Source organism: Hemiscyllium ocellatum, chromosome 20 (assembly GCF_020745735.1).
Source record: "Hemiscyllium ocellatum isolate sHemOce1 chromosome 20, sHemOce1.pat.X.cur, whole genome shotgun sequence".
NCBI lineage: Eukaryota > Metazoa > Chordata > Chondrichthyes > Orectolobiformes > Hemiscylliidae > Hemiscyllium > Hemiscyllium ocellatum.
Genome location: NC_083420.1, coordinates 51,915,859 through 51,935,026, shown reverse-complemented (window position 1 = coordinate 51,935,026; position 19,168 = coordinate 51,915,859). Strand labels below are relative to the sequence as shown.

The 19,168-nt window shown below is 41.8% G+C and overlaps 1 protein-coding gene across 1 annotated transcript in view; it reads right to left on the bottom strand.

Moving 5' to 3' along the window:
• LOC132825289 (uncharacterized) overlaps positions 1-19,168 on the bottom strand; it is a 292,786-nt gene that overhangs the window by 194,612 nt on the left and 79,006 nt on the right. Inside the window, exons 30-34 of the mRNA XM_060840393.1 lie at positions 10,612-10,767; positions 9,473-9,660; positions 7,933-8,018; positions 5,507-5,634; positions 3,507-3,662 (exon numbers count right to left, since the gene is read on the bottom strand). Coding sequence (XP_060696376.1) covers positions 3,507-3,662; positions 5,507-5,634; positions 7,933-8,018; positions 9,473-9,660; positions 10,612-10,767 — 714 coding nt within the window. The remainder of the gene's footprint in view (positions 1-3,506; positions 3,663-5,506; positions 5,635-7,932; positions 8,019-9,472; positions 9,661-10,611; positions 10,768-19,168) is intronic.

Genomic DNA, 19,168 nt, shown 5'->3' with positions numbered 1-19,168 from the left:
CCAGGTAGTATCCTGGTCAATCTCCTCTGCACCCTCTCTAGTGCAATCACATCCTTCCAATATATAAGACCATAAGACATATGAGTGGAAGTAAGGCCATTCGGCCCATCGAGTCTACTCTGCCATTCAATCATGGCTGATGGGCATTTCAACTCCACTTACCCGCATTCTCCCCGTAGCCCTTAATTCCTCGAGACATCAAGAATCTATCAATCTCTGCCTTGAAGACATTTAGCGTCCTGGCCTCCACTGCACTCTGCGGCAGTGAATTCCACAGGCCCACCACTCTCTGGCTGAAAAAATGTCTCCGCATTTCTGTTCTGAATTGACCCCCCTCTAATTTTAAGGCTGTGTCCACGGGTCCTAGTCTCCTCGCCTAATGGAAAAAATTTCCTAGCGTCCACCCTTTCCAAGCCATATTCCTGGTTGCCTCATCAAAAAAAAAGTCAATCAGGCTTCTCAAACAGGACCGTCCCTTCATAAATTCATGCTGACTATCCTTGATTAACCTATGTCTCTCTAAGCACAGATAGAATTCTGAGGGACAGGACACTCCTAATAACTTCCCCATCACTAAGGTTAGACTGACTGCAATTTCCTTCAACCCAATTTTAATAAAATGATAATGTTAGCAGTCTTCCAGTCTTCTGGCACCATACCTGTGGCCAGAGAGGATTTGAAAATACTGCCAGGATCTGCTACTACCTGTGGGCGGCACGGTGGCACAGTGGTTAGCACTGCTGCCTCACAGCGCCTGTAGACCCGGGTTCAATTCCCGACTCAGGCGACTGACTGTGTGGAGTTTGCACGTTCTCCCCGTGTCTGCGTGGGTTTCCTCCGGGTGCTCCGGTTTCCTCCCACAGTCCAAAGATGTGCGGGTCAGGTGAATTGGCCATGCTAAATTGCCCGTAGTGTTAGGTAAGGGGTAAATGTAGGGGTATGGGTGGGTTGCACTTCGGCGGGTCGGTGTGGACTTGTTGGGCCGAAGGGCCTGTTTCCACACTGTAAGTCTAATCTAATCTACCTCGGTTTTCCCTCTAAATTAATTGCTTCTCATAGTTCACAATCATTCACTCGTATGTCTGCACCTATGTCATTTTTTTCACCGACGCGATGTACTCATTGAGGACTGTGCCCACCACCTTCAGGTTCACACACAGATAGCCTAACAGGCCTTGCTCATTTCTTCACTGGTGTCTTATGCTTCATATATTTTGAAAATCCCTTTGTGTTTTCTTTATTCTACCTACCAATGCTTCTTCATGCATCTCTTTGCTTCCCTAAATTCCCCCCAGCACTTTTTTTATATTCCTCCCAGGATTTTGTCCTATTGAGACCCCTTATTTGACACAAGAGTCTCTTTCTTTCTTCATCTTAACATTTATGTCCCTTGACATCCTGCGTTCTCTGGCCTTGGTCCCACCCTTTTTGCCTTTACAGGAAAAACAATTGCCCTGTTCTTTCACTATTTCCTCCTTGATTGCCTCCCACTGCTCTGACACAGTTGCATCTGCAAGTAGCTGCTCCCAGTCCTGAACACAAAAAAATGCTGGAGATTTGCTAGCAGGGGGATGGTGGTATAGTGGTGAGCATAGCTGCCTTCCAAGCAGTTGACCCGGGTTTGATTCCTGGCTATCATAGTGTTTTTTTTTCAGTCTAAACTGACTTCGTGGGTGGCACGGTGGCACTGCTGCCTCACATCGCCAGACACCTGGGTTCAATTCCCGCCTCAGATGACTGACTGTGTGGAGTTTGCACATTCTCCCCGTGTCTGCGTGGGTTTCCTCCGGGTGCTCTGGTTTCCTCCCACAGTCCAAAAATGTGCAGGATAGATGAATTGGCCATGTTAAATTGCCCATAGTGTTAGGTGTAGGGGAATGGGTCTAGGTGGTTTGCGCTTTGGCGGGTCGGTGTGGACTTGTTGGGCCGAAGGGCCTGTTTCCACGCTGTAACTAATCTAATCACTGCGGATCAGGCAGTTTCCATGGAGAGGGAGCAAGCTAAAGTTTTGAGTCTAGATGACTCTTCATCAGAGCTGAACGGAAGCTCTGATGAAAAGTAATCTAGACTCGAAACGTTAGCTTTTTGTTTTCTCTATGGATGCTGCCTGACCCATTATGATCTCCAGCATTTTTTGTTTTCAGTACAGATTCCAGCACCTCAAGTAATTTGCTGCTCCCAGTCCATTTGGGCCAAATTGTGTCTCATCTTAATAAAATTTGCCTTTGCCCCAATTTAGAACTTTCATTTCCCGCCTATCCTTATTCTTTTTCATGAATATCCTATATTTAATTCAGTTATGGTCACTTTCTCCAAATTGGCTGCCATATTGTTAAATCTTCAACATGTCCAGACTCACCTCCTGACGTCTATTAGGACCAGAACTGCCTTGTCATTTTTTTTGGCCAGCTAAATACTGTCCAAAAATGTTCTCTAGGATGCAATCTTAGAATATTTTTCCCTTCCTACTTTGCACACTGCAATTACCCCAGTAAATATGTCGGTGGTTAAAATTCCCTACTATTGCTGCTCCATTATTCTTAATTTACTCTGAAATTTAACTAAACTTTAACGATAATTTTTGTTTCTACCCATATGGCCTCATTTGGTGATTCTTCCAAGATATCACTCCTTCTCCCTGCTGTTGTTGATTCCTTGATTAATATTGCCTCATTTCCCCACTCCCAACCACTCCTTTTCTATTCCTCTATCTATCTTCTCCCAATACTCTACAACCAAAAGTGTTGAGAGACAAGTCTCAGTCATAGCTATAATATCATACTCCCACTTACCTATCTGTGCTTTCAGCTTGTCTGCCTTCGTTTTCAATCTCCTTGCATTCAAACAAATTCCATTCAGCCTTGCTAAACTCATCTCTTTCTGATCTAGTTTACATTTCCTCTACCTTCCAGACTCAATCATATTCTACCTTCTAATTCCAACTCAGTTTCTCACCTCTATCAGTTACTTGCTAGGATCATATCTTTTTGCTGAACTAGTTTAAAATTGTCCAACAGCACTAGCAAACCTCCTCGTGAGGATATTGACCCCATTCTGTTCAGATGCAACTGTCCAACTTGTACAGGTCACTTCACTCCTCTAAAATTAATTGCAATGTCTCCCATTTCTGAAAATCACTACGCACTGTCATTGAGTTTTCCTCTCTGAATGTGGTTGTGGATGTGATTATCATTCGTGTGGTATATCATAGCCATTATAATTATGGAGTCAGAGTTAAAACTGTGCATTAATCAGAAAAAAAGTGAGGGTGTTGCGGATCTGAAACAGGTAGAGAAAGGCAAATTTCCAAACACTTGCGCCCAGCAAACTCTTCCATTTACTCGTGTGCAGGTAACAGATCCATTTGCTTACACTCCTGGTCAATTCGACACTTAGACATCAGGCACATTGTTCTGATGTAGTTGACTCTATTTTGGTAGAACCATCACAATTTATCTGCATTACATCCTACGATCTTAAAAGTAAAAGTAACACTTGAAACTCACGTCTTGGATTTTTTTGAAAAATTGATCAATAAGTATCACTAATTTATCGACGGATTGGAAGTGGATCAACACCCTGACTAGAATCACACTGCTGTCAATGAACCCAGGCGTGCTCAGCACATCAGCCAAATTTCTTGGGTCAATACTATCCAGGACCTGTAAAACACAACACAGAATTATTCAGCTATATGCATATCTGGAAGCAGACTCCAAAAAACAAATAAATGCATACCTACCCCTACTGTGTCAAAATACAGAGATGCTGTGCTGGTTTATCAATATTTAGTCACCAAAGCGCAATAGACACACAAACTCCAGGAGAGATAATGGGGTAAGAAGCTTTTAAATCTAAACAGTGCCAGTAATCATTTCAGGGGATAATTTCTCTTCTTCCAAATTCATTCTCTTTATCTCTCTTACTCTGTTTCTCTCTGATCCTGTATCATATCTGTATCCTGCTTTTCTCTTTCACACCTCCCCAAGAGGTGGCCCTCAACTTTTCAGATATCCTTTTCCTTCAATTCCCTTTCTCTCTCCTTCCATGTCTCAAGTCCTTGAGCCGGTTCCCTCTCTCTCTGCCCCCTTTACCAGTCACTGTGAAGTCTTCTGCTTCTTTAATCTGAATCCCCTCCAATCCATCAATGTATCTGTTCTTCAGGCATTTTCGGTTGCATTATTCACATTAACAGTCCTTAGCATGGCTCTTTTGTTTTAAAGAAAAGGTCACTCTGGTCTTCAAGGTGCATTTATTTTCATATTTATTTTTATTAAAACAGATATAAAACTGAGAATGCATTTGCCAAATAGTATTTTTGTAAAGAACAAGTAAAATGGGTGTGACTCTCAAATCTATAAACGACTGTCTAAACGTGTAAAAACAAAATTACTGATAAGTTATTCGCTTGCTCATCTTTCATAAATTAAATTCAGATATTGTTTGAAGTTTTCAAAAAAATCTCCATTGCACATCATTCAAGTTGGTGAAGGTATATCAAAAGTATAATAGCTCAAATTAGTTTTTCTTTAGCCTTCAGGAGTTACAAGTGAATCCGAAAAGATGGATATGGATGAGGAAGAGAACACTGAAGACATGGCAATGCATTAGTTATCGGTTTACATCTTGCCAGTACTCAGTTCCACTGATTTCAGTATAACTGAATACCAGGCACACTGGGTGGAAAATACAATGCCACGCATATTGTGATCCTTGCATCCACAATTTAACCAAGGATGCTCTAGGATTAGAAGTGGAATTGTTTTTGTCATAAAATTATCAGATTGAAAGAGCGGATTCTTCCCATTTTCAGAAAGATGATGGATTCAATGATGAATTTCAGAGAAATACAAGTCAGACCATTGGTTCCACAGGTCACGCAGTGCTGAATAAGCCGGAACCAAGCGGTGACATGATTTGCAGAACAAAGTGTCTATTGTGGTTTAATTGGACACTTTGCCACAGTTTTTCTGGTGGCAAATGAGTTCCCCTCAAAGGTGGCACCTTGTGACTGGCAGGTCTGGGGAATCCATGAGGCTATGTGATTCCCACAGGAACTGCAGCCATTGGTGAGCTACACTTGTAGCCACCTGCCAGCTTGTGGAGGAATTCTACTGCCAGAGGAATGGCCTTGCAGTCATTTCTTTACTCCATTAAATACTTTTACAGAAGGTGCCACAGAATGCTCCTCACTCTCCTCCCTCCAAATATGGCAGCAACCAGCTCAAATACTCAGGCAGCATCCTTTCACAATCTCAGCCATAAGCCTGTAGCCTCAACCACCCTTGTGATGTTCTAACTGGACCTCAGACCTGTCTTGTCTCTTAATTAGCCATTGACAAGAAGATTTCCCAGCAGCAAGAGCATGCTCAGAGCTGAAAACTCACTTCTATGGCCGAAGATTCCACTCATTGTTCTAGCAGCAGGTGGCTAAGCAAACAAACTTGGTTTTTAAATACACATTCACACCCATCTCAGTTTAGCAAACAATTAAATTGCTTTTTACCTCACGTTCACGGCCAGGAGGAATCAGTGAATATGCATCGCTTAGAGTGAGAAAGTTGGAAAAACCTTGGAAATAGTCCTTCAGGTACAGAATGAAACTGGTGTTTGCAAAACACATGGCAGTGGACACTGGAGATAAAAAGCAGTAAATGTTCAGTAAGTTTTTTAATAACCATGTTAAAAAAAGTTAGTTACTCATGAACATAGAAAATAGGAGCAGGAATAGGCCATTCGGTCCATCAAGCCTGCTACATATGATCGTGGCTAATTACCAACTCAATAGTCTATTCACGCTTTCCCTCCTATCTCTGATCCCTTTAGCCCCAAGCCAACGTCTGCTTGATATCACAAAATGTGTTGGCCAGTTCTGCTTTCTGTGGTAGTTAATGCCACCATTCCTTGGGCGAAGAAAGCTCAAATTGTGCAACAGGATGAAACTAATGGAACTATTTAATAAACAGTTCTTAAATTTCTAACAGCCATTATCACCAAAGTTCAGCTAACCAAAAATATCAGTCAAAAGATTACTTCATTCTATTTCAAGGCCTTAAATGAGGCTAAATGTTTTGGTAATATTTCCCATGTGAGTACTGCATGTTGCTTATCCTCAGTTGTTTTGAACATATTAGAAGTCAATCATCAGGCACTACTTTTTTTGTGGGAATGGGCATCCAGTTTAGCCAAAGTAGAGTGAGAGCCCCAAGTCCTGTTCCTGAACCTAGCACTCATGAGAGGAAGGGCGGGGGACAGGATTAGAAGAATAGAGTAGATTTTGCATTTTTCATAGAGGGAGCTACAAACTGCAATTGTCTTTTAGCAGATCTGATTTTTATTCATGATGTGCCCCAAATATGACATGAAATCTAAATCTTTGATAAAAAATGGATTACAGTTGTCAGAATTATTTGAAGAGGCCTAAAGCTGTCAGACTTATTTGACTACCCTTTTGGATAAGTCCAGATATCCCTTCAGAACAGGTCCAGGTAAGACTTTATAAGATGGAAGAGTGCCCCAGTACAGTGGTGACAGTAGACATGAACATGTGTGAAAGTTAGATAGGTTCAGTTAAACTGTCAAATATTTGAGATGTTTAAACTGATCTTTAGTTTAAAAAGAGTTTACAATTGAAAACAAATCACGACTTGCTATTTCACTGTCTGTTAACATAAGCCTGTTTCATGGGACATGAGCAGCATGATTGATTCAACAAACTGTTGTTAGCACAGTGAGGTATCTGGTAGTTCACAGTTAAATTGACAGCTCCAAATTGTTACAAATTCTTTGCAACAGGGAAATGAATACAAAACCTTATTTTTGAATAGATAATAAATACTTTAATATTTACTTGTCCGAGGTGGACATTGGATGAAGGGTGTAAAAACAAAAGTTGGCGCATAGGGCCATGGGTTGACATGACTTGAAACCAAGATCTCATAATGACTATGAAGGGATGGAATAAGAGATTAGCTATAGGGCAGTCGAGAGGGGAGTAGAGTTGGCATGGCGGGCATGAGAGACCATGAGGGAGTGGTGGGGGGGGGGGGGGGATGCTTGAAGTGCTATTTGTTGACATGGTTAGGATATGCAGAGTGGTGTGGTTACCAGGGTTTTGGGTAGTGAGAACCAGAGTCCTTTTTGTTTTGTTGCTATGGTTATAAATAGGACTAAATCCTGGATTACCAAGGCCAGCACCTGACATAAACAAACTCCTGACCCAGCAGACTATGTGGCTTCCTCTGCACTGTATTTAAAAGGTGGCGGGTCAGACTCCACTTGGCATCCACCCCATTGGAATGAGAATCTGACCATATAGGTGCTTTCTCCAAAGTTAGGCTTTGTGGAGTGGGAACTTACCCTGATGCTGCCCTCCCTACTCAAAAGTAAAAGTTCAGGCCAATGCACAGGGCTACTATAAAATGCAGAAGAGATCAGGTCAGAGTCTGACAGATCCCTTTCCAGAGGAATCTTTTATATATGTATCAGAACATTTACAAGTACTTGCTGATGAAGATTATTTTGGACATTCTATTAATGAGTAAATTTTAGTTGGATGTTCGATGCAGTTGTTGAATGTAAATGATCTACCTTAACTCAACTCACCAAACCGTTGAGCTTTTGATGCGACTCTAATTTATAAGGAGACACAGATTCTACTTATAAGAGAGGCTAGTTTTGCTAAGCATGAGGGAATATCTCATGTAGACCAGCATTTTGCTACATTGTTTTTATATGTGATGGGTGCCTTAGCTTAAAGATATTTTAAAGAAAAAAAACACATAAAAACTGATGTTTTTGTATGACTGTTCTGATGGAACATAAAAAGTGCTCTTTGGAAGAGTAACGCACATGTTTTGAAAAACCATTGAACCACAAGGTGTCATAAACTACTAAACAGAAACAGCTATCAATATTAATGTATTTTAATACCTTTAGCTCTATGCAATAATTTTCTATATATGCGTTCTTGATCACTCTTACTCAGCAGATCTTTAGCATAGCTCAATATTGAGACACTGTAGAAAATAAACAGAAATACATCAGAAACAGGTTGCTGAAGTTAACCATCAAAACATGCCAAGTTGAAATGGCTCTCAGATCTACTTCTAAGAATTGTGTAGGAAAGTGTTGTGTAATTTAACTCTTTAGATACCTGTTAATTCATTTACTCTAAATTAATTTGTGAACTGATCAAAACAACATATGATGAAATTTCAAATATAAGGTCTGTTCAAAAATGACTATTAAGAATGCCTCAGCCACACACAAGCATACTGTAAACAAATCTGAATTTTCTATCCTATACTACTGGATGTTCAGGGAGAAGGTCTATCCCTCTTTCCCAGGAGAACTGTGGACAAATAGTAAATATAATGCTAGTCACTTCCCAATAACAAATAAAAATTATGCACACATTGATTCATTAAAAAACGAAACATTACATTTTCTCTCATACTGATGTAACATTTCATAACTAACATTTGAATTGTGAAAGTTCATCAAACATCTCTAAGATTTTTCAGTATCACTCAATCTAGTATTGTCTTGTCAATATCATCCAGCGCAGTTGCCATAGTCTTACCAGACCATAGGGCTACTGTCTCATTAGAGAGAGATGACTGGTGGTGGTTTAACCTCAGGGCCACCATGACCGAATGATTCTAATGAAAGCACATTCTGAAAAGTTAGAAACATGTAAATTACGACTTCATCTGAAACCTCTTAAGAACAGGAGAGGTGAGTGTCAGCACCAAGTCAACCCTGTACTCTTGACTTGCTCAGTGTTCAACTGCACAGCAATCCTCAGACCAACAAAACTTGCAACCCCACACATTACTCTCTCTGCTTAAAGGCATCTCCTCCTTTGCCTTCATTTAATCAGCCAACATTCATTATCACTCCTGTCCATTTATCATATATTGGCCTCGAAGAGAAAACACTATTCTGTTACAAGTAGTAACTTTTCTCATCTATTTGCCCTCATTCATTCCTAAATGTTCTGAATCTTTGGCTGAATTTCGTTTCCAAAAGGTACAGAGGTCCAACTGATCATTTTTGATGTAAGTTTATTCACTCAATGTTGACAGGTTATTTGAGAGATTGACTCATGGTAAAACGTTAATTTTGAGATACTGGATGTCATTAAGAAATAAATGGAAATATTCTCACTTCATTCCCAAAAATACAATGGGTTAACCGAATTCTTGGATAGTAAACATGAAAATGCCAACTAGTGTTTGAATATACGAGTAACCTACCACTGTGTGTGTGTGTGTGTGTGTGTGTATCAAGTAAATGCAAAAGTTTCTGTGTGAATGTTGTGACAAATATGTACGATCTGATTTCAACACAGGAATGCAATAGGGGTGATCTTGGAGTGTATGCTGATTGTGAGAGATTCGTACTATTTAAGATTATTGAATTCAACAACAAATTATAGGGATTTCAGTTCAACATAAAAATAACTTGCATTTCTCCGAAAGAGGAGCATGGGATTTTCAGGGAAATGTCGGAAGTCAAGACGGTTTCGACGATCAACGGCAAAGATGGAAGTAGTGTTTCTTTAAGCCATTCTTTCACATCTATTTCACTGAGTCCAGAGAGGCTTTTCAGAACTTCAGACTGCAGACCGATTATGACAGAAGCTAAGGTATCAATCTGGCAAAGAAGAAGACAGTTTTACTTTACAGCAAAATATTACAATTCTACCATGATAACACAAATTCCCTCAAATTGCCATATACTTTCCTTCTACTCATTAGATTAATGAGTGAACAGTTTTCCAAAATAGGGAGCTTCAACTAAGTACTTGTTATGACCAGTTTTAGGTAATAAAAGGGTTGAAACTACATTTTCCTGATTTTGATAGTGAATTTTAACCATTTTGTCCCACCCACTGCTGTTCCCTTAACTGGGCGTGAGTTCAATGCCAAAACTGTGGGAAAACAGCTCAGAAAATCACATCATGGATAAGTAAGGGCAAGGTTAGTTTTCACAGGGCAGTTAATAGTTGGAAAAATGATACTTGGAGTCAGCTTTTTTTGGACAGTCCCAAATTTCAGCCAACTAAGGGGCTCGTGCACCTAAAGTGGGTCAAGAATAACAAGATTAGATTACTTACAGTGTGGAAACAGGCCCTTCGGCCCAACAAGTCCACACCGACCCGCCGAAGCGCAACCCACCCATACATATACCCCTTACCTAACACTACGGGCAATTTAGCATGGCCAATTCACCTGACCCGCACATCTTTGTGACTGTGGGAGGAAACCGGAGCACCCGGAGGAAACCCACGCAGACACGGGGAGAACGTGCAAACTCCACACAGTCAGTCGCCTGAGGCGGGAATTGAACCCAGGTCCCTGGCGCTGTGAGGCAGCAGTGCTAACCACTGTGCCACCGTGCCGCCCAAAGATCCCACAATCGTTGAGTACCGAGCAAAATCATTTATATGTTAGACTATGGGCAACAGATCCATGCCAGGTACTCTCGCACAATGCACCCCATATGGTCAGCTCCAATATAATGGAAATAGTTTTGGAAAATACATTACAATTGATCTGCGAAGTGCCGTGACTTCAAAAGTAAAAAGAAACACTTCCAGCTTACATTTGGTATTTTGGTGATGAATTCTCCTACAAATAAATTCAGATCCTGGATGGAATGGATGTTGATTAAGATATTGGTCAGGATCTCAAAGTCATCGATGAATCCAGGCTTACTCAGTAAATCAGCCAGTTCACTGGGACTAATGCTGTTCAACACCTGTAAAATATAACGGGAACATATTCATCTTGAGTATTCAACAGATGAACATTGGGTGCTTCTGAGACAAATCTTGTTAAATGAGATTTCACATGGAAAAAATACATTTTTCAAATGTAAAAGTACACCAAATGTTCATGGGGTGCAACTTCACTCTGCCTCTCTGCAGGAGCAGGACATTATAGACGTCAGAAAGAAGTTGGGTAGCTCTCCACATCATTCCAGGTAACCAACGTTTGGACACAGATCAAGAAAAATACATTCCATGCATTGCACAACAGGCATAGTAGGGCTGAAATAAAAGTTCAAAGTCACACTCCTTTGCCACCAAGCACAACACATTACACTTCAATTTCAAATTCCAATGCTGTATGCAGTTTTGTACTAGCTTTCAATATTGGTGGGATTGGAGGATTAGTTTCCAGGAACTCCTGCAGAGCTGAATTTGGAACCGCAAATCACGAAATCACCAGATATTTTGCTATCCCATTTATGATGTTATTTTATGATTTTATACATGCTTTAGTCCATTTTATTGTTGGTTTGTCTGGACGGGACCAGATGGATGAGGAGTGGCACAGCAATCACCATTACCTGGGCCTGTTTGACAAAAAAGTTGCAGAGAGCGCCTCGAACATACAGGGCCCTATCAAAGTGATTCACTTCATAGCCCTAACAAAAGCAGTAACACAGGAGGTCACACTTGCCCGACAGGCTGGTGCAGACTCTAACAACCTTAGTACTTCTTCCTCCGATTTCCCTAATCTCTCTCCAGTACCTCTCTCTCATTTACCTAACACATAAAAGTAAAATGCTGCTGTCACAGAGAAACCAATGTATAAACTAAGAACAATGGAAATACTCTTCAGGTCTGTCAACTTCTTTTGGTAAAAGAACTGCATTAATGCTTCAGGTCTTTGACCTTACATCTCTTTCTCGCTTCCCCACCAGCCGGCATCCCATTGTCCCTTTGGATAATTGTGTCTGAGGTCCACAATTCCATTATTCTTATAGTTCAAGATGGCAGTGCAGTAGATGGGCTGAGCCTGGGGCTGGTCCGCTCCTGTCAGTTTTATCCTTTTGTGTTTAAGCTCTTCCTCTTTCATTTTCAATTTTTCTTTGATTTTTTTGAAGTCTGGGGAGCAGCAGGTGAAGGAGGAGGCCTCTGGCGGTGCGGAAATGGCACCTACACCAGGACAAGCTGTCACAGCTACATCTCAAGCCCAGGTTTCTCTGGGTTGACTACCTAGGCCAGGTGTCCTGAAGGAGGAGGAGTGGCAACCTCAGAACAGTGTGGTAGTTTCCTTGTGGTGTGGTGTTCTTGTCACCTTGAAGAGGTTTCCTTCATCTTCAGCTATCTTTGGATTTTCAAAAGACCTTTGATAAGGGCACTTACATAACAGATATTAAACTTAGTATGTGGAGTCAGGAAAAGTTATCGAAAAGACAACAAGCTACCTACAGAGAAGAAAACAGGAGCTACTGAGACTGACAAAAATGCGAAACTTGAAAGGGTTCAGAAAAGATTTATAAGGATGTTGCCAGGGTTGGAGGATTTGAGCTATTGGAAGAGGCTGAAAAGGCTGGGGCTGTTTTTGCTGGAGTGTCGGAGGCTGAGGGGTGACCTTATAGAGGTTTACAAAATTACGAGAGGCATGGATAGAGTAAATAGACAAACTCTTTTTCCTGGGGTCAGGGAGTCCAGAACTAGAGGGATAGATATAAAAGGTGCAACGTTTTCACACAGAGGTTGGTACGGGTATGGAATGACCTGACAAAGGAAGTGGTGTAGGCTGGTACAATTGCAACTTTTAAGAGGCATCTAGATGGGTATATGAATAGGAAGGGTTTGGAGGGATATGGGCCGGGTGCTGGCAGGTGGGACTAGATTGGGTGGGATATCTGGTCGGCATGGATGGGTTGGACCGAAGGGTCTCTTTCCGTGCTGCACATCTCTATGACTCTATGAAGGATTTGAACTATAGGGAGAAGTTGTAATAGGCTGGGATTGTTTTCCCTGGACCATCCAAGGCTGAGTGGTGACGTTATAAAGGTTTATAAAATCATGAGGGGCATAGATAGGATAAATAGAGAAGGTCTTTTCCCTGGGTGGAGGAGTCCAGAACTAGAAGGCATAGGTTTAGGGTGAGAGGGGAAAAATATAAAAGGGACCTAAGGGGCAACATTTTCACGTAGAGGGTGGTGCCTGTATGGAATGAGCTGCCAGAGGAAGTAAAATTACAGCATTTAAAAGGCATCAGGATAGGTAGATGAATAGAAAGGGTTGAGAGAGATATGGGCCAAGTGTTGGCAAATGGGACTAGATTAGGTTGGGATATCTAGTCGGCATGGATGAGTTGGACCGAAGGGTCTATTTCCGTGCTGTACATCTCAATGATTCTATGACTCCTATATGGGTAACAGTGAAAGCCAACATAGTTTGCCTTCCAATAGAATATTCATGACTACTACCATGAACCCCTACTTACTTTAAGGATTGTGGGAACCCATGAAACACTTCTACTATAATTCCACGGCCAGAAGACTAACCACTCTGTAGACTGATATAAAGATTGCAGTGACTATGAAGTAACATTCCCATCACCATCTTTCAGGACATTAGACAGCCTACCAATCCTTTCAAAGGAAAGAGTGCAGGGATGCAAAAACAGCAAACATATGTTAAAAATGAAGAGTAACAAAATGATCTGGAAGGTGCACGAGAGTTTGAACTTGTCTGTTAAATCTGAAGTACAGATGCCAGGAAGATGCAGAAGAGTAGAAAAGACCCAAGAAATGGGTCTTTTCTATCTTGTTAATATATGATTATCCACTCTAATTTGTACTAATCACCACAAATGTTGCAATACCCAGTAATGGAGAGTAGTGTGATCTATACAAATTTGGTTCTAGAGAGTTCAGAGGTGACCTCAGCTACAAACAATGAGCTCCTTTGACACGAAGTAAAAGTTGTAGAGTCATACAGCACGGAATCAGACCCTTTGGTCCAACTTGTCCACGCCCACCATAATCCCAAAATAAACTCGTCTAATTCCGTGTTATAAATCTCTCTCCTCTCACCTTAAAAATAAGCCCCCTAGTCTTGAAATCTCCCACTGTAGGGAAAAGACATGTACCATTTGCTCTATCTATACCCCTCATGGTCTTTTCACCCTCGATAACATCACCTTTAAACCTCCTACGCTCTGATAAAAAGTGTATCAGTCTTTCAAGCCTCTGCTTATAGCTCAAACCCTCATCCTCGGCAACATCCTGGTAAATATTTTATGAACCCTCGCCAGCTTAATAATAGCCTTCCTTTAACAGGCAAGCAGAACTAGACACAGTATTCCAGAAAAGACCACAACAAGATCCCCCAAACAACCTCAATATAACATTCCAATTTCTAAATTCAAAGGTCTGAACAATGAAGGCAAGCATGCTAAATGTGTTCTTAACCACCTTATCTATATGTGATGCAAATTTTAAAGCATTATACAGTCAGAGATGTACAGCATGGAAACAGACCCTTCGGTCCAACCTGTCCATGCTGACCAGATACTCCAACCCAATCTAGTCCACCTGCCAGCACCCGGCCCGTATCCCTCCAAACCCTTCCTATTCATCCGGACGACTCTTAAATGTTGCAATTGTACCAGCCTCCACCACTTCCTCTGACAGCTCATTCCATACACGTACCACCCTCTGCGTGAAAATGTTGCCCCTTTGGTCTCATTTATATCTTTCCCCTCTCACCCTAAACCTATGCCCTCCAGTTCTGGACTCCCTGACCCCAGGGAAAAGACTTTGTCTATTTATCTTATCCATGCCCCTCATGATTTTGTAAACCTCTGTAAGGTCACCCCTCAGCCTCCGACGTTCCAGCAAAAACAGCCCCAGCCTTTTCAGCTTCTCCCTATAGCTCAAATCCTCCAACCCTGGCAACAACCTTGTAAATCTTTTCTGAACCCTTTCAAGTTTCACAACATCTACAACATCTTTCAGATAGGAAGGAGACCAGAATTGCACGCAATATTCCAACAGTGGCCTAACCAATGTCCTGTACAGCTGCAACATGATCTCCCAACTCCTATATTCAATTCTCTGACCAATAAAGGAAAGCATACCAAACACCTTCTTCACTATCCTATCTACCTGCGACTCCACTTTCAAGGAGCTATGAACCTGCACTTCAAGGTCTTTTTGTTCAGCAATCCTCCCTAGGATCTTACCATTAAGTGTATAAGTCCTGCTAAGATTTGCTTTCACAAAATGCAGCTCCTCGCATTTATCTGAATTAAACTCCATCTGCCACTTCTCAGCCCATTGGCCCATCTGTTCAAGATCCTGTTGTAATCTGTTGTAACCTTCTTTGCTGTCCACTACACCTCCAATTTCGGTGTCATCTACAAACTTACTGACTATACCTCTTATGCTCAATCCAAATCATTTATTTAAGTGACAAAAAGTAGAGGAACTAGCACCGATCCTTGTGTCACTCCACTGGTCACAGGCCTCCAAACTGAAAAACAACCCCTTCACCAGCACCCTCTGTCTTCTACCTTTGAGCCAGTTCTATATCCAAATGGCTAGTTCTCCCTGAATTTCCTGAGATCTAACCTTACTAATCAGTCTCCCATGGGGAGCCTTGTCAAACACCTGACTGAAGTCCATATAGATCACATCTACTGCTCTGCCCTCATCAATATTCTTTGTTACTTCTTCAAAAAACTCAATCAAGTTTGTGAGATATGATTTCCCACACACAAAGCCATGTTGACTATCCCTAATCAGTCTTTGCCTTTCCAAATACATGTACATCCTGTCCCTCAGGATTCCCTCCAACAACTTACCCACCACCAAGGTCAGGCTCACCGGTCTATAGTTTCCTGGCTTGTCTTTACCACCCTTCTTAAACAGTGGCACCACGTTTGCCAACCTCCAGTCTTCCGGCACCTCACCTGTGACTATCAATGATACAAATATCTAAGCAAGAAGCCCAGCAATCACTTCTCTAGCTTCCCACAGAGTTCTCGAGTACACCTGATCAGGTCCAGGGGATTTATCTACCTTTAACCGTTTCAAGACATCCAGCACTTCCTTCTCTGTAATCTGTACATTTTGCAAGATGTCACCATCTATTTCCCAACAGTCTATATCTTCCATATCCTTTTCCACAGTAAATACTGATGAAAAATATTCATTTAGTATCTGCCCCATTTTCTGTGGCTCCACACAAAGGCCTGAAACATGTGTTGCTGGAAAAGCACAGCAGGCCAGGCAGCATCCAAGGAGCAGGAGAATCGACGTTTTGGGCATAAGCCCTTCTTCAGGCCTTATGCCCAAAACGTCGATTCTCCTGCTCCTTGGATGCTGCCTGACCTGCTGTGCATTTCCAGCAACACATTTTTCAGCTCTGATCTCCAGCATCTGCAGTTCACACTTTCTCCACACAAAGGCCGCCTTGCTGATCTTTGAGGGGCCCTATTCTCCCCCTCATTACCCTTTGTCCTTAATATATTTGTAAAAACCCTTTGGATTCTCCTTAATTCTCTTTGACAAAGCTATCTCATGTCCTCTTTTTGCCCTCCTGATTTCCCTCTTAAGTATACTCCTACTTCATTTATACTCTTCTAAGGATTCACTCGGTCTATCCTGTCTATACCTGACATATGCTTCCTTCTTTATCTTAACCAAACCCTCAATTTCTTTAGTCATCCAGCATTCCCTATACCTACCAGCCTTCCCTTTCATCCTGACAGGAATATACTTTCTCTGGATTCTTGTTACCTCATTTCTGAAGGCTTCCCATTTTCCAGCCGTCCCTTTACCTGCAAACATCTGCCTCCAACCAGCTTTCAAAACTTCTTGCCCAATACCGTCAAAATTGGCCTTTCTCCATGTTAGGAAGCATTATTAAGGGTAGGTTGTGTTCAGAAACTTTATTGTTAGATAGTGCTCACGTAAGGTAGTACTAGCAAGTCTGGAAACTGTTAGCTTCACTAGACAACAGTAAGCCATTATGTTACACTAAGAACAGACTGAAACACTGATGGCATAATGGGGCCACAGGGAGGGTGAACAGATAACAGGACATTGAAACCATTTTAGATTGCACGTAGCTCATACTGAGGTAACTGAATCTTATCTCTTCTGGAACCAATACTATTAGAGACTACCGCTTCTTACCAAATAAGGATGTAGCACTGGGATGTGAGGGGCTAAAAGCTAGACAAAGAGAACAATAGATCAGAACGCGCCTTCTCCAGTGAGCAGTAAATATCTCACTGTATTTACGGACGTCTCTCCCTCTAAGTAAAAGCTTATATTTTGAATCAGATCCAGTGTCTCTCTCCTTCAAACGAACACCGGGGACGGTAGCTCCGTCCTAACAGATTTGGTGACCCCGAACGTGTGAAGGGAGTGGAGACACGCCTGTTGGCAGGGATTGAGAGGTCGCCGAACGGCCGGCCACTTCTAATCAGGCTCGGAGGCGCCTTTTTCAAAAAAGATCTCCAGTAGGGATTTGAATACGCTAAATTCTTATTTGCTCGGCGTCTCACAACTCTTTGCCAACCAAAATTGTGGGCTTGGCAGCCCGAGAGAGAGTCGGACCGTTTATTTATGAAGAAAAGTCCCCTAGGTGAAGGGTCATCCCGGCCGTGCGGTTTCTGAAATTCCTAGGGGTGGTGAGTATTATTGTCTTGGAAAAGTCCTCTAGGTGGGCACTGAAAGTCCTAGAGGTGGGTAGTGTTTTAGAAAAAAAAAGTCCTCTAGGTGGGCACTGAAATTCCTAGAGGTGGTTAGTGTTTTAAAGAGAAAAATCCCCTTTGTGGGCGCAGAAAGTATTTTTATGGGTAAAGCTTAGGCTTTACCCCGCGCAGGACGAATCCGGGTTAAGCGTAGGCTTCTCCTCGCGCAGAACGAATCTGGGTTTAGCGTAGGCTACCCCCCGCGCAGTACGAATCCGGGTTAAGCGTATGCTTCCCCCCGCGCAGTACGAATCCGGGTTAAGCGTAGGCTTCCCAACTTGCAGTAAGGACTGGTGAGTAAAAAAAAAAAATTTTTTACTTCCCTTGACCGGAGGACGAGCGCTGATCAGGACTGGTCTTGTCGGGAGTCGAGGTGGTGCATTTGTGCGCCCGACGCCCAGGAGTTCCGTGGTGGGAGCGTGAGACAAAGACCGCGGACCAGGGACAGTGACAGATTGACTGTGTGGAGTGAGTATGCATGTACAAGTATTGTGGTGTTAGTAAAAGTGTGTGGGAGAAGAACAGTTTGTGTGCGAAAGTCTGTGAGAGAAGTTTGTATTGCTGCCCTGGAGAAAGAGAGAGAGAGTGTGAATGCCGCTGATCACTAGCTGACAGTGCCTGTGAAAGAGAGAGAGAGAGAGAGAGAGTGCATGGTGTGTGCGCCGGCAGCGTGTTTGTGTAATAGAGAGAGACTGGCTGACGGCATTTTCACCTAACAAGCAGTTTAACACTTTGTGCTCTGGCTTAGATTCATCTGCTTGTGAGTGAATGAATGTTTGAGTGTTATCACCCAGAACTTGAGTCCCTTGAGTGCTTTTGAATGTGATCTTTTATAAATGCTTAACATGATTTTTTTTTAGATTGGAGATTTTAGTGAGATTCAGTAGAGATAGAACAGACTAGTCGGTAACTAATATTGATATAACTGATATATATAAAAAAAAGAATTCTGAGTGGGTCTGTGAAATTAAGAAACTGTGTGTCATATCTCAAAAAGAGAGAGAATTTTACTGCTGCAAGCTTTATCAGTGTGTCTGTCTGTGAACAGAAGGCTTCTCAGCTGACAAACAGTTTAACACTTTGTGCTCTGGCTTGAATTCATCTGTTTGTTAATGGTTTTATGTTTGAAACTTATTGTTTGTCATTTGATTCAGTGTGTTTTTTTTATTGCAATTTTATGAATACTTAACGTGATTTTCTTTCAGGATAGAATTTTAATAGATATTGAGAAAGGAGAAAAGATTAGTTGGTAACTGATAAGGTTAAACCCCATTTTTTGAGAGAAAATTTTATGTTTAAATGAAAGTAGTATAAGGTGGACAGCAGAAAAAATTTATTTTTGACAACAGCTTACAGTGAGAAAAAGGAGAAAGTGTCAAAGAAAGATAGAAACAGAAACAAGGGGGGGCAAGCTTAGAGTCAGATAAGAGAAAATAAGATGGAGGAATTAAATTTTGGACCACCAAAATTGCGCTACCTCAGGACAGAATGTCCTGGAGTTCCCTGGTGGAGACTCAGTCTAGGTGGGAATACGACCCTAGCGGGTCGACTGCTATTGGACTGTGTAGCTTTACAGAAAGAAACTTTAGACCTAGTCTTAGGACAGGCTTTAAATCAAAAAGAACTTATTATAAAAAGATTAAGGAGAC